We start from the raw sequence: 21,673 nt of genomic DNA on the forward strand, positions 1-21,673 counted from the left end.
CCTGCCCCCAGGTGGCGCCCCCCCACACACCCCCACCTCTGGGCCACAGCGGGGGGAGGGGGAAGGTTCCAGAGAGGCTCAAGGGTCAAATGTCCAAAGCTCAGCCGCTGCCCAAATCTCGTGTGTGGGGTGAGGTGGGGGGATGGGAGGCAGCAAGCAGCTGCGGAGCTCAGACCGCAGGCCACCAAGTCCAAGGGCATGGCTCTCACCACAGTCCCGAGGAAGGTGGGGATACTGGGCTACGGCCGCGTCGGTGAGTCCTTGACTGTCTGGGGCTTCTTCCCCAGGCCCCTTTCTAGAGCCTCAAAAGCCCGTGTGTCCTCCACAAACATACTTTTCTTCTGTGTCTTTATCTGTGGCCTGGCTGCCTCTGTCTCCCTAAGTGTCTTCCACTCCTCACCGCAGGGCTCCGACCCCCTCAGGACCTCCGTCCTCCCCTTTCTGAGTCTCTGCCCCCCACCTAAGTTTTCGTGCCCCCCAACTCTGGGTCAGTGTACTCCCTCCCTCACCTCTGTCATTCCCTCTCTGGGCCTCTGTCCCCCTCTCTCTGGGTCTTTGTCACCCTCCCTCTGGGCCTCTGTCCCCCTCTCTCTGGGTCTCTGTGCCCCTCTCTCTGGGTCTCTGTGCCCCTGAGTCTCTTTCCCTCTCCCCAGGACAGTCCCTGGTCTCCCACTTGCTGACTCAGGGACCAGAACTGGGCCTAGAACTTGTTTTTGTCTGGAATCGTGACCCAGGACGAATGGCGGGGAGTGTGCCCCCTACCCTTCAGCTCCAGAACCTTGCTGCCCTCGGGGAGAGGTCAGTGACCTCGCCGTGAGAGAGTGGGACTCTCTGAAGCTCCTGTTCTGGCCTCCCTTAGGTGCTGTGTGCTCTCAGGCGAGTCCCTTACCCTCCCTGGACCTTGGTTCGCCCAAATGTGAAATAGGACAAGCCTCTGTCCTATTTCCCCTCCCAGGCCAGGGTGAAGAGTGACAGGCCTCCGTAGACTCAGGGAATCTGGGGAGGGGAGATCTAATACCTCTTCAAGGCCCTCGCCGCCTCTCTCCCCTCTCCCAGGCACCCTGACCTTGTGGTGGAAGTGGCCCATCCCAAAATAATCCACGAATCTGGGGCAGAAATCCTGCGCTATGCCAATCTCCTGGTGAGCTCTGTGTCTTCCGCCTTGGCATCACCCCCCCCAAAGCGGGATCCATCTCCTGACCTCAGCCCCTCCCCACCTTCATCTGCCCCAGGTGGGATCCCCCTCAGCCCTAGCTGACCAGGCCACAGAGCGGCAGCTCCTGGAGGCCTCGCATCGCTGGGGCCACGCTGTGTTCGTGGCCCGAGGGGCCCTCTGGGGCACTGAGGACATCGCCAGATTGGACGAAGCCGGGGGCCTCCAGGTGAGGGCCTGCTGGGCTCCCTGGGAACCGGAGGGGTCCAACAGAGACCCCCAGTCCCCCCGACTCTGGCTCTCACTTCCAGAGCCTCCGTGTCACCATGGCCACACACCCTGATGGCTTCCGGCTCGAGGGACCCCTGGCTACCGCGCACAGCCCCGGGCCTCGCACTGTGCTCTATGAAGGCCCTGTCCGTGGGCTCTGCCCCCTTGCCCCCCGAAACTCCAACACCATGGCTGCCGCTGCCCTGGCCGCCCCCAGCCTGGGCTTCGACCACGTGATCGGGGTGCTTGTGGCCGATTTCAGGTGAGCGAAGCTGAGCGGGGGTCTGGGCTGGGGCCAGGCCAGCCGGACTGACCACCCTGCTTGCCCCAGCCTCAAGGACATGCATGTGGTGGATGTGGAGCTGAGCGGACCCCCGGGCCCCACAGGCCGAAGCTTTGCTGTGCACACCCACAGAGAGAACCCCACCGAGCCAGGCGCGGTCACCGGCTCTGCCACCATCACCACCTTCTGGCGCAGCCTCCTGGGTGCGGCCACGCTCCTCCCCGGCGCTCCTCTCCCCAAGCCCTGGGCTCTTGTGCTCTGCAGAGCTTGGGTCTCAGGCTCTCTGAGTCTGCAGTTCTGATTCTGTCTCTATCGATTGATCTTTATTTCTGAGTCTCCTTAACCTTCTACTCCGCGACGCTGAATCTTTATAGATCTCTCTCTCTGTCCAAGTCTCCTCTCTCTGAGCCTCTGTGTCCCCCTCTCTCTGGGACTCTAGCATGTGAGTCTCTGTCTCCCCCCAGGTCTCTGTCCCTCTATCTCTGGAATTTGGTCCCTCTCTCTGGGTCTCAGTCCCTCCCTCTAGGTCCCCACCTTGGTCTGTCCCTTCATTCCAGGTGTCTGTCACTCCTTATCTCTCTGTCTCAGCCTTTCATTCCCCGTATCTCCTCCACAGGCTGCTGCCACCTTCCCTCCAAGCCGGGGATCCATCTCTGCTAAGAAGCCTCCTCCTTCCCAAGAGGACGTCCTCATCTCATTATTTACCTCCCACCGCCACCGTCCCGCTGCTGCCTCAGTATCCCCAGACCTCCCTCCTGTCTCAGTAAATATTGGAGGCTCTTCTCCCTACGTAGTCTGGTGTCTGATCACTTGTTTCCCTTCTGTGACGTCACGCTTTGTCCTCACACTAGGCATGATGTCATCACAGGGAGCGGGCATACAGGGTAGCAACACCCCTGGAAGCTATCGCGAGAGCCTATTCACTACATTTCCCAGAATCCTTCGAGAAGCAGGGGGCGTGGAAGTGTGCGAAGGAGAGGGTCGCCTCAGGGCACATTTCCGGGACTCACCGCAGGGGCCGACGGAAGTTGTAGTCCCGCGTTCTCGGGGGCGACAGAGGACTTCCGGGCCACGCTGCCCGGGCGTTCCGTGCGGAACAAGAGCTCTCGCCAGGGTCGCCGGGAGTCGTAGTCCGGCTCGCGGGGGCCGCCGGGAGCTGTAGTCCGTCCCTCCTGCCCAGTCAGCGCGGTGCTGCCCGCCGTGTTCTCGGAGGCCAGAGCCGCCGCCCAGGGGGATGCGGGAGCCCCCGGTTCGGGGGAACAGAGAGGCAGGCGGGGTGAGGGTCGTTGCCAGGCAACGGGCGAGTGCCACGGTTGGGGTACGGGTCGGGGAGAGGGCTCTGTTACTCGGTGTCCGGGGAGGGGGCCCTGTTGCCAGGTGACAGGAGGAGAGAACTCTGTTGGTTAGTGACAGGGGAGGGGAGTCTTCTGTTGCTAGGCGACCAGAAGAGACCCTGTTACCTAGAGACAGGGGAGGAGGCTTCCTCTATTGCTAAGTAACCTGAGGAGAGACTGGTTACCTAGTGGGGTGGGGGGTGGGGGTCCTCTGCTGCTAGGTAACCAGAGAGGAAGCCTGTTACCTAGGGACAGGGGAGGGGGGGTTCTCTGTTGCTAGGTGACCACCATAGGGACCCTTTCACTTTGGGATGTGGCGGGGGTGGTCCTCTGTTGCTAAGTGAGCAGAAGAGAGCTTTTTTCCTAGAAATAGGGGATGGAGGTACTCTGTTGCCAGGAGAGCGCCAGGAGAGCAGTCAGTGGCCCGGTGGCCGCTCAGGCTGCCTGAGCCCTCACTCAATGACGGTACCCCCAGGGCCTGCTGGCAGGTTGGGCTTCCAGATCCCAGGCCCCTGAGTACCTTTTCCCCCACCCCCACCCCCAAGCAGGAGCCGAGGACGGCATGTCCCAGGCCCCAGGAGCTCAGCCAAGCCCGCCCTCCGTGTACCACGAACGGCAACGCCTGGAGCTCTGTGCCGTCCACGCCCTCAACAACGTCCTGCAGCAGCAGCTCTTCAGCCAGGAGGCTGCCGATGAGATCTGCAAGAGGTGACCATCACCCACCCCAACCCCTGGAGAAGCAGGGCTCACAGAGGTGGGGCAACCCACCTGGGCTCAGAGCAAGGCAGGGGCAGAGCCCCGGGGCTTTCTGCTGCCCCATCCCCTGCCTGGACTCTGGGACTCAGAGACTGAGAGTGCCTCCTGTGCCTGTTCACCCCTCTGGCCTCAGCCCCAGATCAGGCCACATCCTTTTATCTGGACCCTCATTCCCCACTCTCCTCTGGCCTCCCAGCTTCTGGTTTATCTCGTTCAGTCCAGGCTACGTAGAGCTCCCGCGATGACCCTGCCCCTCCCCTGCTCCCAGTCCTCCCATGGCTCCCCAATACCCCTGGCAGAAGTCCCAAGCTCTGCAGTCTGATAACCAAAACCCTGTGTGCTGTGATCCCCACCCGTCTGTCGCTTCATATCTCACTGCTCCCCTCCAAGCAAATTCCTCTCCAGTCCCCGAAAGAGCCCCGCCATGGTGCCTCTGGGCCTTTGCACAGGCTATTCTTTCTGCCTGGCACAGCTTTCTCCTCTTGGCAGCCTGGAATGTTCCTCCTCACTATTCAAGATTTCAAACATCACTTCTTTGTTATCTCTCTGCCTGATCCCCTCCTCTCTGTCCCCACAGACCCTCCCCTCAGCCTCCAGTCAATTCCCAGCAGGATCCTACACCCAGAGATGACCCTTTTTCCCCATCTCTTGCTCACAGCCCTCCCGTGCCTGTGCCCGTGCCCCTGCCCCAGCATCCTCAGGCAAAGTCCCAGCCCCTCAGACTGATTATTTTAGAATGTATTCATCTCCTCTGTCATTCAAAACAGGGATCAATCAACTCTTTCATGGCAAGTCCATGCTGGAGACCCAGAGATGAGTCCACTATGAGCCCTGCGCTGAGGGAAGCCAGGGAAACAGATACACAGAAAAAGAATACACAACTTTCCCCTCTCCGACCCCTCCCCCTGCCCTGCCCACCAAAGGCCCAGAGACAGAACAAAGGTGCCATTGTCCAGAGGAGGCAGAGCCCAGAGAGACAAGCGGTGGCGGGGTGGGCCTCTTGGGCTGGGGGACAGCTGGACGAAAGGCTGGGGGTAGCAGCACAGGAGATGTGGTTGGGGACAGGTGGCTGCAACGGGTGGGATGGGCCTGAAGCCAGGAGGCCAGCAGGGGCCAGATCATGCAAGGCCAGGCTGAAGGGCTGGGGCTCTCTCCTGGGGTGACGGGGGTGCCAGGAAGGGCCGAGAGCAGGGGCAGGGCCGAGGCAACGCTGGGTGTAGAAAGAGCCCCCAGGAGGGGGAGGATTGGAAGCTGGGTGAGGGACAGGGCACACATCCTTGAGGCCAGGGCAGAGAGAGAGAGGGGACAGGAGCAGGGCTTGGGGCTGATGAGTCACGGGGATTGAAGAGAGGGAAGAGTCCCAAGGCTGGGTGGCTCACGGACCCTGGGACTCTTTGGCTTTGTGGGGGAGGGGGAGGCCTTTCCAGGGACCCCCCCAACTCAGGAGGCCCTGCCCACCTCCCAACCAGGTTGGCCCCAGACTCCCGGCTGAACCCCCATCGCAGCCTCCTGGGCACCGGCAACTATGACGTCAACGTGATCATGGCCGCCCTGCAGGGGCAGGGCCTGGCCGCCGTGTGGTGGGATAGAAGGAGGTGCGACCGAAAGCACTGCGTCCTGTGTGCTGAGCTTGGCACAGTGGGTGCGGTGTGATGGTGGTCAGTGTGGGACAAAACAGGAGGAGGGGATGGGTGGAAGGTTTGCATGGGTGGATCATGGACGCTGGCAGACTGAGGGGTTGGGAGGCGGTAGAGGGATGACTAGGTCGTCAGTGGGGTAGGTTGATGGTGACTGGGTGAGTGGATGGTGAATGGGCGGCTGGATGTGTCGGGTAGGTGGTTGGGTGATGGGATGATATGAATGGTTGGGTGGTTGAGTGGTTGAGTGAATAAGGGATGAATAGCTGGTAGGCAGTGGATACCAAATAGGCGGTTGGGTCGATGAACGGGTAAGTGGCTGGATGGGTGGACGGAAAGAATGAATGGAGAGTTGGGTGGATGGTGGAGAAGCCGCTGGGCTGCTGGCTGGCTGGCTGCTGGTTGCTTGAATCAGCGGGTGGATGATGGCTAGGTGAGGCGTTGATGGGCAGCTGGATGGTGGGTGGTTGTTAGGTGGCTGGGAGGCCTGGATGGGTGAGTGGGTGGGAAGGTGGTGTATAGTGGATGGATAATGGGTAGAGTCAGCAGTAGATGCGTCAGGAGTGGCTGGGGAGTGGGGTGGGTGGTGGACTTGTTGGGCGCGTGGCTGGATGGGTAGGTAGGTGCGTAACGGGCGGGTAATGGATGGTCAGGCAGGTGGCAGATGGTGAAGGAGGAGTTGCCGGGTGGGGGTGGTTGACTGGGAGGTTTGCGTGGGGAGGGGGAGCAGGTGAGTGGAAGGAAGCAAGGGGTGGGTCGGTGGAAGAGAGTCCCTGGGTGGGCTCGGGCAGCCACCGCTGCCACCAGCCTGGGCCCCCCACACCCGGTAACGTTGGGCCGGCGGGCGCCTGCGGGGGCCGGGCCCTGACCATGGCGTCCCTGCCCCGCCATGCAGGCCCCTGTCCCAGCTGGCGCTGCCCCGGGTGCTGGGGCTGATCCTGAACCTGCCCTCGCCTGTGTCCCTGGGGCTGCTGTCCCTGCCGCTGCGCCGGCGACACTGGGTGGCCCTGCGCCAGGTGGACGGCGTCTACTACAACCTTGACTCCAAGCTGCGGGCGCCCGAGGTCCTGGGCAACGAGGACGGTGTCAGGTGAGGGGCGGGGGCGACTCCAGGGCTGCGCGCCAGACCCCCCTCCCCGGGGAGCAGCCCCAGGCACCCCCCAGGCCTCAGTCTCCCCGTTTCTCCGCCCAGGGCCTTCCTGGCAGCCGCGCTGGCTCAGGGCCTGTGCGAGGTGCTGCTGGTGGTGACCAAGGAGGTGGAGGAGAAGGGCTCCTGGCTGCGGGCAGACTGACCCCGCGGAGGAGGGGACCACGGCTGCCCGCCGGGCGTGGCCCCCGCGCGTCCACATCCGGTTCCCAAGTGCCGGGGGAAGGGCCAGGCCCCGCCCCTTGTGGACCCAGCGGAGGTCCCAGCCCCTTCCCCGCATCCCCTCTCCCCCCGCCACATGCCACTGCTGCCTCAATAAACCCGATGATTTGCTCCCAGCCTGGCCTGAGTCTCACTGGGGGCCCCTTTCCTTCAGTTACGCTGGTTTATCAGAGAGGCCCAGGCGGGCCTGGCCAGGATCCGAGCTCTCTGCCACCTCCCGGCTTGGCCACCTGCAAGTCACTCATGTCTCAGGCCTCAGTTTCCTCATGGGGGTGGGCCCAGGGGAAAACAATGCAAATGCCTGCCCTCTTGAGGCACCTGGGAGAGACCAGGAGCGAACAGAGAGAGGCAGTCCAGGGTGTTTAGGGAGATAAGCCCCAAGGAGAAGGAGAGGGTTTACTTCTTGACTCCCAACTCATGTACCAACTGCAGTCGTGGCCCCAAAAGATGTCCAAATCCTCACCCCCGGAACCTGCGAATATGTTCAGATGCGTGGCAAAGGGGAACGAAAGTTGCTAATCCGCTGACCTTAAAATCGGGAAACTACCCTGCATTGTCTGAGTCGGCCCGATGTAATCCCGAGGGCCCTTAAAAGTGAAGCAGGCACGGGACTTCCCTGGTGGTCCAGTGGTTAAGACTCCACTCTTCCACGGCAGGGGGCACGGGTTCGATCCCTGGTCAGTACCGCATGCATGGGGGTGCAGCCAAAAAAAAGAAAAAAAAGTGAAGGAGGCAGGAGAGGAGAATCTCAGACATGACTAAGGAAGCAGCGTCAAAGAGATGCTACACGGAGGGGGGCGCTTTGAGACAAGAGGGGTCACGGGCCAGGAAACGCAGGCAGCCTCTAGGAGGTGAAATACACAGGGAAACGGATTCTCCCCCAGGCCCCCAGAAGGAACCAGCCCTGCCCACACCTTGACTCTAACCCAGTGAGACTCATTTGGGACTTCCGACCTCCAGAAATGTAAGAGAATCAATGTGTGTTGTTATAAGCCACTACGTTTGCTAGAGCAGCCAGGGAAAGGAACACCAGGGAAAGGAACACAGCGTAGAATTCCTCAGGGCAGTGGAAGGTGTTGCTGAGGAGGTGTTTGAGCAAAGACTGGGAGAAGGGGAGGGAGAGAGGCAGGCACGGAGAGGTCTGCAGGAGAAGCATTCCAGGCAGAGAACAGGCAGTGCAAAGGTCCTGAGGCAGGCTGGTGTGGCTGGAGCTGAGGGAGCAAGGGAGAGAGAGGGTGGAGAGGTGACGGAGGGGGAAGATGGTGGCCGGTAGGATTTGAGCAGAGGAAGGACAGACTCCCACTGGGTGTCCTCTCCACAGTCCCCCCTGAGCAGCCCCCCATCCTGTCCTGTACCCTTCCCCCAGGGCCCCCTGTCCCCCCGGGTCTGGCCTGTGCAGCTGGATGCCTGCCCTCCCCAGCTCTCAGGCTGCGAGGAAGACACAAGGGGATGGAAGTAAAGACCCCCAGTCCCAGTGGTGGGGTGTTTTAACAAGGGTCCCATGGGACAAGGTGGGGGCCACAGGAAGATGAGGGGTCCTGGGGGAGCTGGCTGAGGGGCATTCTCCAGGGAGCCAGTGGGAAGGGAGGGAGGGCCCATTCCAGAATTAGAAACAGCCCAGATTGAGACCTGGAATGTTGAGGGAGATGATTTCTCCAGTAGCTATTTGAGGAGGTGATAAAGAGATAAGGGTGGATCCTGGCAGGTCCACGGCCCACAGGGCCTCCAAGAGCAGCTGAGGGGCTGGATCTGGTCCAGGGCAATGGGTAGGGCTGTGAGCAGGGGGGGCAGGTCGGTCCTGGGTGCAGAAAGACCCCTCTGGGGCCATGTGGGGGAAGGCTGGAGGCTGAGGGTCCCAATGGGAGAGGACGAGGCCTGAGTCAGGACCCTGGGGGCAGAGTGGAGGTGACAAGAGAATCAGGGCAGGCTCTGGGGGTGAGGGGCAGGGAAGGAGGTACCCGGTGTCTGGCCCTGGGACCTGGGGGACAGTAGGGCCACCCCAACAGATGGGACCGAGGGAGGAGGAGTGGGTGTGGGGGGCATGCTGAGCTCAGGGGGATGTAAAGAGTGTGACAGGCCGGGTGACATCAGGGGAGGAGGACCAGGGTCAGGGACCCAGGGGATGGTTTTAGGGGCCACGGGCCTAAAACTGTGAAGGAGGAACATGGGCAAAAGAGGGGCCCCCCATTAGGTGGCGGGCAGATATTGGGGGACCTGGAGGCACAGGGAGGCCGTGGGCAGGGAGAGGCAGGCAGGGCCCCAGCTGGGGGCGTCTCCCCGAGCCCGCCTAAGGCTGCACTCCACCCAGACAGTAAATTCTGAGAGGACACAAGAAAGAAGGCGGGGAGCAGGCGACGGCAGGACACGCTGACCCGTGGTGATGGGGGCACTTGGGCTTGGTGGGTTCTGGTTCCCAAGACCTCAGAGGTCAAAGGGCAACTTGTAAAGTGAAAAGTCAAGCAGCACGTGAGGGGAAACTGCTGGGGTCCCGGGACACCCCAACTCGGGGGTGCCCCCCACACCCACTCAGTCTCTGACTCCCTCTGTTCCTCCCTTTGGGTCCCTCTCTTGGGCTCTCTTTCTGGGTGTTTCTGTCTCTCCATGTCGCTCTCACCTTCTGGGGCCCCCTCCTGCCCCCTGTGCCTGTCGCCTGTCCCATCCGGTCCCAGACAGCCTGGCGGGGCTCCCTGAGTGTTTCTATTCCTGGGCCTGAGTGACCTCCCCAGGTGCCTTCTCAGCGGTGGCCTAATATGGTCAGAGCGGGAGCCCAGAGGGCAAGGGTGGGACCTGGGGAGGGGGCGTGGGGGGTCCCTGCAGCCTCCCTCCTCCTGCTCCCAGCGCCCACCCCAGGTGCTAACCCCTCCTGCTCTGCAGGCTAGAGGATCGGCAGGCTGGACCAGTGCATGGATTGAGCACTTACTGTTTGCCCCTTACGGTGGGTGCAGATGGGCCCATGCAGCCTCGAAAGCCCCCACCTGCTGGGGCCACCCCACTTCTCACAAGCCTGAGTCAGGCTGTCCCTTGTCCCAGGGTGCCCAGCCAGGCTGGTTCCAGAGCATCGGTTGGCGGGGGCTCCTGGGGATCCCCGGTTGCCCTTTGGGGGCGCCCCACACAGGCCCCCAGGGGCCTCTCAGTGCCGGCCTGGTTGCAGGAGGGAAGGAGGGGGGCCGGTCACGCGGAAGGTGCAGGGGGAGGTGACAGCTGTTCCGTGCCCCCCGGGTGCTGACAGCTGAGGCCCAATTTAGCTCTCGGAGCCCAGGGCTAGCCAGATAAGGCAGTGAGGGGTGCAGCCCCGCCCCCAGGGCACCCCTTAAATCACCCGGTCGGGCCCTGGGGGGTGGCCGCCAGCGATGCCAGGTGAGAGGGGCTGCGCTCCTTCCTGACTCCCCGCGTCCCGCCTGCACAGCGCTGCCCCTCTCTCTCCGGCTCTCCTGTCTCTCTCTCTCTCTCTCTCTCTGTCGTCTCTCTCCCTCTCGTCTCTCCATCTGTCTTTCTGTCTCTTCCGATCTCCGACCCTCCCGCTCTCCATTTCTCCCCATCCTGTTCCTAACTCTGCCTCTATCCTTCTTTCTCTGTCTCTCTTGCCCCATCCTCTCTCTCTTGTCTCTGTCTTCCCATGTCTATCTAATCTCTCTTCATCTCTGTGTATCTCTCCTGTCTCTTTCCATTTCTTTGTCTCTCTGTCTCTGTCTCTCTCCCCATCTCTGACCCTTCCGCCCATCTCTCTCCCTTCTCCCCTGTGTGTGTGTGTGTGTGTGTGTCTGTCTGTCTCTCTCCTCACTTCTCTCTTGGTCTCTCTCAATCGCTCCCTGTGTCTGTCTCTCTGCCTCTCCCTGACTTTCTCTCCCCGTCTCTCCCTGACTTTCTCTCCCCGTCTCTCTCTGACCCTACCTCTCCATCGACCCGGATGGAGGCCGCCCGGGGCCTCTGCTGCGGTTTCTGCTGAATAAAGCTGTTTCTATCCTCACCTCTCCGTTCCTCTCGCCTCTTTTCCTTTCTCACCCCTCTGCCTCTGAGCTCAGCACCCCCGCCCTGAACCCGGGTGGGTGGAGGTCGGGAATCCGGGGCTGGGGTCGGGGTCGGGGTTCCTCCCTCCCAGAGACTGCAAGAAACAGAGTCTGAGAGACAGATGGAGGAGATGGGGAGAAAAACCGAGAGATGGACGCAGAGGGAGACCCAGCAACAGCAAGAGACAGGGACTCAGAGACAGAGAGACCGGGATGGGGGCCATAGACTCAGAGATGGGAGAGCCAGTGGGACAGCAGGACCTAGATACGCGGAGAAACACAGAGTGAGACGGGGCGACGTCTCCATCTCAGAGGCAGGGAGATGCGGAGACACGGAGAGACTCGGAGGCCGAGAGACAGAGATTAGACGGTGCCCCGCATCCCCCCAGACACTGCAGACTGGGCTGGGCAGCCCCACCCCCTCCCGCCAGGCGGTGCCAGGCCCCAGACAACGGGCCCTTGTTCTGACAGGGCCTTGACTCGGTCGGGGCAGCTGGGGGCTGGGCTGGCTGGGCCCCGGTGTTGGGGGGGTAGGGGCGGCCACCAGAAGCCTGGCCTTGGCCTCCACCCTCAGACTCCCCCTCCTCCCTCGACCTCCTCCTTCCAGCCTCCCTTCTGGGGTCTCTGCCCACTCCCAGCCTGCTTTCTGTTCTGCCGGGGAAGGGGACAGGCATTTACGGAGCACCTGCTGGATGTACCTGAAATGCCTCCGTGCCCCTCCTGACACCCTCTTGTCTCCCCTGTCCCTTCCTCTGTGCCCTCTGCTTGTTCTTCCTGGGCTTCTGGCTCCCTTCCTTGGAAAAGATGGGCATTTATTAAGTTCCTAGTGTTTGCCAGGCAATTTCCATACACTGTCTCTGCACCTTATACTTTTTGCTCTCCTGTCCCTTCCACCCTGTTTCCTTTCCCTTCTTCCTGATCTGCCTGGTCTCTCCTCCAAGGAAATGGGCATTTATTGAGCACCTACTGTGTACCAGGGAATTTACAAACCCTGTCTCCTCTCTTATTATATACACCCTTTTCTCCCCCAATTCTTTTCTTCCTTCTCTATTCATTTCCTCTCCTTTCTGACTCTGCTCCCTCCTAGGGGAGGGAATGAACATATATTGAGGACCTACTGTGTGCCATGCAGTTTACACACCATCTCACCCTTCCTCACACCGTCTTCCTCCCCTGTCTCTCCTCTGTCCTCTCCTTGTCTTTCTGGGCTCTCTGCTCTCTGCCAAGGCAAGGAACACACATTTATTGAGTACCTATGGTATACCAAGCAATTGCTTGTGCTTTCTCTACTCTCCTCTCACCCTCTCATCTCCGCTGACCTGTGGTTTCTGCTGTCCTCTGCTTCTTTCTGCTCTCTGCCAGGAGAGGAACTGGGCATTTATAGAGCACCTATTGTGTGCCTGGTAATTTCCTTCCACTCCCCTCCCCCTCGATTCTCCCTGTTCCTTCATCTCTGACTTCTCCTTATTTTCTGCTCTGTCTCCCCTTTCTTGGGGGAAGAAAACAAGCAATTATGGAGCACCTACTGTATGCCAGGCAATTAACACCCCACCTCATCTTCTCTTGCCTCTTTCTCCCTGCCCCGCTCATTCTGCCAGCTTCTCCCTTCCTGTGTTCTCTGGGCCTTCCTCGGGGAAGAGAACAAGCATTAACTGAGCACCTCTATGTGCCCCATGATTTGCCGGAACTGCCTCCTCTGACATCACCTCCTCCCTTCTGCTCCATCCTATTGCCTCCTCGGCCAGCCTTCCTCTCACCAGTGTCTTCCGCTTCCTCTTGTTTGCCTTCTCTTCCAAGGAAGACAGTGGGCATTCACTGAGCACCTCCTGTGTGTCTCACCCACACACTCGCACGGTCTCTTCCTCATTTCCTCTCTTCTCCCTGGTTCCTGCTCTCCTCCAGCTTCTCCCCTTCCTCTCTGCCCTGCCAGCTCTCTCCTGGGGGAGGAACTAGGCATATACTGAGCGCCTGCCGTGTGCTACTCCTCCTATCAGCTGTCTGTCCCGGCTTGCCTCATAGGCCCTGTGCTCCCTTCTCTCTCCCTCTCTGCTTGCTTTCCTCCTCCTGGCTGCCTCCTCTGCTCGCTGCCAGGAAGGGGCACGGGCATTTATTAAGTGCCTGTTGTATGCCCACTGCTTTACCGACACTGTCTCCTTCCATCACAGCTTCTCCTGTTCATCCTCTCTGCTGGAGTTTCCCCTCCCCGCTCCTTTTCTGCCTGCCTTCTTTCTCCCGGGAAGAGAACTAACACTTAAGAGCACCAACCATATGCCTAGCTAGCCCTCCCTCCTTTGGCTGTCTTTCCTCCCGTTTTTCCTCTGTGGTGGTTTCTTCACTTCCTTTCTGACTTGGCTCCTCTCTCCTGAAGAAGGGAATGAATGGGCATTGATTGAGCACCAGCTGTGTGCCAGGCTCTTCATAAGCCCAGCGTCCCCTCCTCACACTCTCTCCTTCTCCCTTTCCCTTCCTCTCTACCGCCTCTTCTCTCCCTTCCTGCTCTCCGCGTTCTCCACCAGGAAAGGGTAGGGGCACTAATTAAGCACCAGCTGCGTGCTGGGCAATTCACACATGCTGCTGCCTCTCCTTAGACCCTGTGTTCTCCCCTGGCCCCTCCTCTCCTTCTTCTCTCCCTTCTCTGCAGCGGAAGCTCTCAGTTTTTCCAGACGGAAGGGATGTAGGCAGCGATCTCAGCCGCCACGGCTGTAGAAGGGGCCCATCATCTTCCCCTCATGGTGCTGGGCACCGCGAGCTGATGACCGACTGGGGCTCCATTTGGATTTCCTCACTGGGGAAAAAAAATGCCGATCACAGTAGCCACTCCCTAGGGCGGGGGAGGGAGGGGTGACTGAAGGAGACCAGGAGGGAAAGTAGGATAGACTGTGCTAGAACAGTGCCCACGGGAGGAGGGAGCGCCGATTCTGCTTCTGGCCGTTGAGTCCTGAGTTGTCGCCCTCGTGGCCCCCTCCTCCACCTCCCTGCGCGCTCTGCTCCGCCCCCGAGAAGCAGCTGAGGAAACTGAGGCTCAGGCGGGGAAGAGACTCGCCCGCCACTCGGCCCCGTGTCTCCCCCCCCCCTCTGTGAGCCTCGGCCCCCTCTCTCCCCCATTCTCGGGATCGCTCCCTGATTCCCAGTCTCTCTCCCTCACTAGCTCTTTCTCCCCGCCCTCCCGTTTTCTGGATCTCGTTCTCTCTGCATCTCTCGCTCCATCCTTTTTCTCTTTCTCTCCTGCTCCTCTGTCTCACACACACTTCCTCTGCCTCTGCCCCATCGGTTTCTCTCGACGCACACACGGTCCTCCCCGAAAGGACTTCCCTCACACTGTGTTGTCGTTTCCTTCGCTCACACCTTCTTGCTCAGGCCCTTTTCATTCTTTCTTCGTGCTGCTGCTCCTCTTCCTCCTCCTCCCCCTTCTGACCTGTCTCTACCTTCTGTCCGTTTGTCCGTCTCTCCACACCCACCCGCCCCCAGGTCTCCTTCCCCTCACCCTTGTCTTTCACCCCGATCCTCAGTTTCTTCCTCTTTAATTCGCACACACACACGCTCCCCCACCCCCACCCACCCATTTCTCTTCCTTAAACCGCGCTCCTCTCCTTCCTTCACACCTTCCTCCGCCCCAGCCCCGGCTTGACTCCCCTGCGCGGTCACTCCCAGCCTTTCTGGAAGCCCTTCTGCTTTTCCCTCTGCCTTTGCCCCGCCCCCCGCTCCTGGCTCCCACCCCCGATGGGGATGGGGCGCGGAGTCCCCAGTCCTGGGCTTCCCGCTCTGGGCTCTGGGCTTCGCCCTCCGCTCCCCCTTCCTCGGCTGCTGCTGTGTCTCCTCTCGCTCCCCTTGTCCCCGTCACCTCGTTTCCATTCCTCACGTTCACCTCTCACGCCAGCCTCTCCTGCAACTCCGGCTCCTCCCATCTCCCCCCACAGGGGCTCCTACTTCCTTCCCTTCCTAGCCTCACTCTCTCTGTTTTCCTGGTATCGTCTCTCCATTGGCTTTTTACTCCGGACTCTCTCCTCCGCCGTCTACTCCCCCCTCCCCGCCTCCCTTCCCTGGCGTGAGGGGCCAACCGCCCCCTCAGCCCTCACCGCGTCCCTCGTCTCCGTCTCCCATGTTCTCTTTCTCCCACACCTGTTCCCATATACCTGGGGTTTGCAGCGTCTCCCTCTCCCCGCTCTCCCCGCCCCTGTCCCCATCCCGTCCTTGCTCGACTCCCACAGCTGGGGAGGCCCCTGCGGTAACCAACGGGGGCGGGGACAGCTGCGTCCCCGCGCCGGTGGTATTTTTATCCTGTCTCGGAACAGACGGTCCTGTGATTAATGTTTCACAGTTTACGGAATTCATTTCATGTCCTGCCAGGTCCTGGGCCCATCAGCTGCACGTTTTCGCCGTCTGCAGCTCATCGTTAACTGGGACACGGGGACACTGTCCCGTGACTTGGCACGTTATCACTCGAGAGGGGGCAAACCTTCCCTTCCCTCCTCTCTGTCTCCCTCTCTGTTTCTCTCTCTCTCCCCCTTCTCCTTTCTGAGCCCCGTTCCTTCTCTCCCCTCTTTATTCACCTGGCTCTTTCCTGTCACACCTTCGGCTTTGTTCTGTTTTCCCTGCTGTCACTCTTCTCTCTCCCTCAGTCACCAAATGCCCTCGCGGTGGTCACCCGGGTGTCGAGGAGGGAGACTGTGCCCTGTGGGCCGGGCTGGGATCTGAGGGGCCGCCGCCCACCCCTCCCGGCGTCTCCGGGCCTCGTGCTGCGGCCTAGTCTTGCCTGACTTTCCACTTTCCTCATTTCCTCCGTGTTCCCCGGTCCCTTCTTTCCACCACATGCCTCCCCGCTGGCCTCCCTCCATCCTCTCCTCAGCCTGGACCTCCCCCTCCCTCCGCCCCTCCCCGTGGCCTCCAAGGGTGCGTGTGTGTGACACTGGCGGGACCCCTCTTTCCCCTGCTTTTGTGTCTGCGCCTCTCTCTCCCTTTCCCTCCTCCTCTCTCCCCGCTCCCTCCATCCTTTTCTCTCTCCTTTCCTCCTCTCCCTCTCTGCCTCTCTGTCTCTCTCCGTGCCGCCTCTCACACCCGTTCTCTCTCTTACACACATGTATACACACACTCCCTCATTCTCTTCTCATCTTCTTTTTACCGTCTCCCCTCCATCCTTTTCTCTCTCCCTCGGTCTCCCCTCCCCTCCTCTCCCGGCTCCTCGTCTCTTCCTCTTTCCTCCCCGGCTCCTTGGGACTCTCCCCAGGGCTCACACCCCTTCTCTCTCCGCTTGCTTCTCTCCCGTCTCCTCCCCTCCCTCTCGGGTCTGTCTCCTGAGCGGTTCTCTCCCCCCTTCGCCCCATCTCTTCTCTCCTCCAGCCTCCCTGTCTCCCTCTTTTCTTTCTCCCCCTCCTGCATCTCTGCCCGTGGCTTTCTCTCCTGTCTCCCTTCTACTTTCTGTCTTGTTTCCTCCTCTGCCTCTCACCGTTTTTCTACTTGCTCCCTTCCTCCTCCCCGCTCCAGTTCGCCCCTTTTTTCTCTCGTCTTTCAAAACCACTTGCCTCTTCCTCTCCTCCTTCCCCTCCTCGGGTCTCAATGCCGCCTCCTCCCTCTTCCTTCCGTTTCCTCTTCCGTCTTCTCATTCTCCTGCTCCTCCCCTCTGTGCCCCTGGCCGCCCCGTCTCTCCTCTCCCCTCCCTCTGTTCCTTTCCTCTCCCCTCTTTCCTTCTTCCTCCTCCTTTCTCTCCGACCCTCTCCCTTCTCGTCCCCGCCCCGTCCCTCCCCACACCTGTCTTTTCCTTGTTTCTCCCCTCTCTGCCCCCTTCTCTCGGGGCCTCCCTCTGTCTCTGTTCCTCCCATTTCTCTGCCTATTCTCCCCTCTGAGTGGCCCCCTCTCTCCTCCTTCTATTTGCCCTGCCCTTCCTCTCCCCTCCTCACATCCGTCTCCTCTCCTCTCCTCGCTGAATCTTTCCTTCTCATCCCTCCTCTTTCTCACTCTCCAGTTTCTCTTTTTCTAGCCCCACGCACCTTCTTTCAGTCTCTCTCCTTCTTTCCTTCCTCTCCTCTCCCCATCTGTCGTCTCATCTCCTCTCTCTCTCTCTGTCTCGGGAGGCCCCTGCCCTGCCCAGCACCTCCTCCCCCGTGCGTTGCCCTGAGGGCTCCAGGGGCCCGTCTCTCCCTTTCCCTCTCCTGCCCTTGGGGCTCTGAGGTTTCCAGGTTCTGCGCAGATGGCGGAGTCGACCCAGGGAGCCCAGGGCCGGGCTGTCAAGCCACAGTCCCCGAGGTGGAAGGACCTTTGTGACACCCATTTTCTCTCTTTTTCTGTCTGCCCTGGACTCTGGACATCTGCCTGGAGGGATCAAGTCTGCCCCAGGTGCAGGAAGGACGAAGCGAGGAACAGACTCAGAGGCGGGGAGCAAGCTGCCTAAAGATTCACAGCGCGTAAGTGGCGGGGCCAGGACAGGGTGTGCCGCCCTACAGTTGGCTGGGAACCTGCTCCTTCCTGACTCTGCTGAGCCCTGGACTCCGGCCTGAGCTCGGTGAGAAGGGGGCTGCCGCCTTTCTGCTCCGTTCCCCTTCCCAACCCTCCACCAACTTCTCTTCCTCAGGCAGCGTGAAGCACAGCAGCAGCTGGGAGCACCTCACACGACCCCACTTCACGATGAGAAAATAGGCACCTGGTGTTCCTGAGGACCAGCATCTGCTAAGACAGAGACTTCATGGGAACCCCAACCTTCCCAAAGGATCGACAGTGCCCCCTCTAGGGCCCTTCTCTCCACTAAGATGGACCACATGGGTCAGCACGATGCCTGACCTCCCCCAGTACCGCCTGAGAGGCATTCTCAGACTGGGTGTCATCTTCCATCGCCACCTACTGTCAAAAGACAAAACTGCAACCCAGCTCTAATAAACACTGGGAATGACCCCGACAAAAAAGGACAGTGCCAGGGGGTGGCAGAGGGGCTGGGGGAGAGGAGAGGGAGAATTTGCAAAATTCTGTAAAAATTAAAAACTTTACTCCTAACCAATACATAAACATCATACTCAGCAAGCTTCTTGGTATGCCAACTTAAATCTCCAGACTTCATGGGTGTTTTCAAGTCATGCTATGGGCAGGTTCTCTCCTGCACTGCCATGGAAATGCACGTGTCGCTGCTTTGGGAAATGAAGGAGAGTGGGATTTGGTTTACACAATTTGCTGGGGAGCCTATTTCTAGGAATTGGGCCAAACTGAGTTTGTTTCGTCTGCAATGACCTTGCTGAATGGAAGCTGGGTGCAAGCAAAGGTGAATGGCTGACAGCCAGAGAGGCCCCAGCCACTGGCCCCTGACCTTCACCTGGAGTCTCTCTGATGGGCTAAATAAAGAAATCTCTAGAATTGTTTCCAGAAGCTACCTGCTACAATGCACAATTTGGGGGTGGCAAAGATTCTTTAAAAATACTAAAATTAGCCTTATATATTTTAAAAGACTGCTTGTCAAACAACTCTGTTTTAAATACGCCCAAATGACAATATGAAAGCCCAGGCTGGGAGAGGGGAAGTTTCCTCAGTGCCAGGGAACAGGTGACATTTTGTGGGGCAGAGAAGGGCATCCAAGAGGTGAGGCAGGAAATTGGGGAGGGGGGCATTCCTTTCACTGAGCATTTACCTTGCAGGTGCTCCCCTTAGACCAGAGGTCAGGAGGCTAGGGTCAGGGAGCAGGAGGGGGAGAGTGAGGGCTGAACTCAGTGGGGACAGAGAGGAAGGAATGTGGCAGGAAGAGGAGGGATGGGGCTGTGGAGGGGTGGAGAGGGGGAGAACGGTGCCTGCAGTCTGGCCCGGTGGCATCTAACTGAATCATTAATTGAGGCTGGGGGTGGTAATTCATGAGGCTGAGGAGGAGGAAGAGATCAGAAACCAATGGGCCTCAAAGGCCAGGCTGAGGGGCTGGGACTTTGCCCTGATGGCACTGGGGAGCCATGGGAGGGCTGGGAGCAGTGGAGCGGGGGCAGCGCTGGGGTCAGAAAGCCCTCCATGAGGGGGATGGAGTGGAGGGGGCACATGGGAGGCCAGGGAGGAAGTACAGGTGGGAGAGGACGAGGCCAGGGCTGGCGCCACGAGGGCAGAGATGAAAGGACAAGGCCGGGAGGAACAGTGGGCAGGGCAGACCAGCACTCTGGTCCGTGAGGCCGGGTAGCTGGAGGCACCACTCACGGGGTAAGGATTCCTGGGTGGCACCAACTTCCCCGGTGGTCCCTGAGGCACATCCTGGGGAAGGAGCCTTGGGTCAGGAGAACCTGGAGGGGAGTCTGGGCTGGAGACGGCCTTGGGAGCCACCAGGGAGGAGGGGCTGTTCAGAACCTCCAGTGTGGATGGGCGGCAGTGAGACCCTCCCCCAGGAGGTCCCCAGCTGGGGGTGTGTCCTGCAGACACACGCACACGTGCAGGGAATAATGCAGGTACACGGGGATTCCTGCAGCACTGCTTGAAACCCAAAGGTCCATCGACAGGGGACCAATGAAACCACTCTGAGCCAGCCACGTGGTGGAATGAGGACGCACTCTACATCAGAGATGGAAGCCTCTCCCACTTACGTCAGGCGGTGATGGTGGGGGGCTAGGGCAACATATTTCTGCAAACCCTGTGTACATACACATTTGCTTGTTTCTGGAGGGAGCAGCTCCAGAGCAAGGCACAGGAGATGGAACGCTCAGGCTGCCCCCGCGAGGGGAACAGGTGAGCAGAGGGCCCTCTCTGTGGATCCCACTGGATCTTGTGAGTTGCGCGCTATATCCCCAGATACCCTGATCAATAAAGAGAAACAGTGACTGAGCTCTGCAGGGATGGGCAAGAATTAGAAGAGAAGTTTAATCCGCAGAGAGCCCTAGGGAGCCTGCGCGAGCTCGGACACTGACTAGAATATGCAGGGGAACCCTGCTGGCTTGAGAGCCGTCAAAAAAAGTCTAAGGGCTTCCCTGGTGGCGCAGTGCTTGGGAATCTGCCTGCCAATGCAGGGGACACGGGTTCGGGCCCTGGTCTGGGAGGATCCCACGTGCCGCGGAGCAACTAGGCCCGTGAGCCACAATTACTGAGCCTGCGCGTCTGGAGCCTGTGCTCCGCAACAAGAGAGGCCGCGATAGTGAGAGGCCCGCGCACCGTGATGAAGAGTGGCCCCTACTTGCTGCAACTAGAGAAAGCCCTCGCACAGAAACGAAGACCCAACACAGCCATAAATAAAATAAATAAATAAATAAATAAATAAATCTTTAAAAAAAAAAAAGTCTAAGAAGAAAAGAATGTGGGACTCCTCTCGTGGGCCAGTGGCTAAGACTCCGCGCTCCCAATGCAGGGGGCCTGGGTTCGATCCCTGGTCAGGGAACTAGACCCCACATGCTGCAACTAAGAGCTCGAATGCCACAACTACGCATCCCGTGTGTGCAACTAAGACCCGGCACAGCCAAATAAATAATAAATAAATAAAAATAATGTAATCAGATTGACAAAGACCTCAAAGCTCGAGCCACTAAAAAATAACATAATGGGGACTTCCCTGGTGGTGCAGTGGTTAAGAATCTGCCTGCCAATGCAGGGGACATGGGTTCGACCCCTGGTCCGGGAAGATCCCACATACTGCGGAGCAACTAAGCCCATGCGCCACAACTTCTAAGCCTGCGCTCTAGAGCGCACGAGCCACAACTACTGAGCCCGCGTGCTGCAACTACTGAGGCCCGCGCAACTAGAGCCCATGCTCCACAACAAGAGAGGCCACCGCAATGAGAAGCCCGCTCACCACAATGAAGAGTAGCCCCCGCTGGCCGCAACTAGAGAAAGCCTGCGTGCAGCAACAAAGACCCAATGCAGCCAAAAATAAAAGTAAGATTAAAAAAATAAATTAATTTAAAAAAAATACCAAGGCAATGTGAATCAGCGGGAGGCTTTGGGGCTCTCGGGCCGCTTGCCACTGTGCAGAGGGGCGTGGCTGGCGCCCCAGGGAGTGGGTTCTGAGCTCCCATGGGGCTGCAGGGAAGAGGTGCAGCAGGATCAGAGCCCAAGGGCATCAGAGGACAGAGGCGGCACGTGGAGGTCTCAGCAATATCAGATGAATCACGAGAGGAATTCAAAAACACAAATACTGCCACGGAGCAAAGGACAAGAAGAGTTCTCAGAAAATGCCAATAGTGCTGCCGTGCTCCACGGTCACGTGTGCATTTAGGTCACGTGTGCATTTAGGTCACATGTGCATTTCGTGAGAAAGTCAGTTGGAGGAGGGCGGGCTGAATGAGCTCAACGTCCCTTTCTGGTGGCACACGAAGGACGAGGCCACTCTCTGGGCAAGGACAGAACTGCAGAAGATACGGCGCGGGAGGAACGTGGCAAGCACGGGACAGTGTACAACCTCGAACATGTTACTTTTGCTACAAAGAGGGGGAAAGAACACATGTTCCTGTTTGTTGGTGCCCGCACAGACACTCCGGGAGGGAAAACAAATGGACTAAAATGATCAAGTGATCAGGGAGACAAGACTCCAGTGCACACCTTCCTGGGCTGTTCTCCCTGTTCACAAAATATCTCTAATCTGCCTTGGTATTCTACTTCGAGTCATGAGTCTGCGGGAAGTCATTCAAACTCACATCAGAGGCAGATCAGCGACAGACCCGCGATGTCGCACTATTTATAACCACATAAAGCAGGAGGCAAGCTGAACGTTGAACGTTTGGGAGACCGTTTAATAATCTGCTACCCAGACACCGTGGAGCCTGATGCAGCCGTTACCATGACAATGGCAGCCATTTTTTGGTGTTTCTGAATAACACACACAGTGACCAGGGGAATTCGGCAGCGCTCCTACATCCTGCCTGCCTCTTAGCCAAGTCAACAGTTGCACTGGCTGCTGCAAGTTGTAACTTTCCAAAATGTTTACCTATTT

The 21,673-nt window shown here is 59.3% G+C and overlaps 3 protein-coding genes across 10 annotated transcripts; all 3 read left to right on the top strand.

The window, feature by feature from the left end:
- Positions 1-142: 142 nt before the first annotated feature.
- Positions 143-2,499, top strand: ASPDH (aspartate dehydrogenase domain containing). The gene is made up of 7 exons (XM_059905954.1): positions 143-253; positions 654-798; positions 1,057-1,141; positions 1,233-1,382; positions 1,465-1,685; positions 1,755-1,909; positions 2,323-2,499. The coding sequence occupies exons 1-7, from the start codon at positions 199-201 to the stop codon at positions 2,364-2,366; spliced, it is 855 nt and encodes a 284-aa protein (XP_059761937.1). The 5' UTR covers positions 143-198; the 3' UTR covers positions 2,367-2,499.
- Positions 2,500-2,833: 334 nt separating this feature from the next.
- JOSD2 (Josephin domain containing 2) lies at positions 2,834-6,918 on the top strand. Of its 8 annotated transcripts, none has more exons than XM_059905962.1 (5): positions 2,834-3,024; positions 3,586-3,794; positions 5,266-5,391; positions 6,329-6,523; positions 6,626-6,918. In XM_059905962.1, the coding sequence occupies exons 1-5, from the start codon at positions 2,941-2,943 to the stop codon at positions 6,723-6,725; spliced, it is 714 nt and encodes a 237-aa protein (XP_059761945.1). In that variant the 5' UTR covers positions 2,834-2,940; the 3' UTR covers positions 6,726-6,918. The 8 variants fall into 8 exon arrangements, with proteins under 8 accessions (XP_059761945.1, XP_059761946.1, XP_059761947.1 ...); XM_059905963.1 differs by having other exon boundaries at positions 3,589-3,794; XM_059905964.1 differs by having other exon boundaries at positions 2,835-2,982.
- A 4,104-nt stretch (positions 6,919-11,022) lies between these two features.
- Positions 11,023-17,818, top strand: LOC132353943 (proline-rich protein 36-like). The gene is made up of 3 exons (XM_059905447.1): positions 11,023-11,055; positions 15,557-17,207; positions 17,375-17,818. Exons 1-2 carry the CDS (start codon positions 11,023-11,025, stop codon positions 16,781-16,783), a joined length of 1,260 nt encoding a protein of 419 aa, XP_059761430.1. The 3' UTR covers positions 16,784-17,207; positions 17,375-17,818.
- The last annotated feature ends 3,855 nt before the right edge of the window (positions 17,819-21,673 follow it).

The sequence above is a fragment of the Balaenoptera ricei genome, chromosome 19, assembly GCF_028023285.1.
Source record: "Balaenoptera ricei isolate mBalRic1 chromosome 19, mBalRic1.hap2, whole genome shotgun sequence".
In the NCBI taxonomy this organism is placed as follows: domain Eukaryota; kingdom Metazoa; phylum Chordata; class Mammalia; order Artiodactyla; family Balaenopteridae; genus Balaenoptera; species Balaenoptera ricei.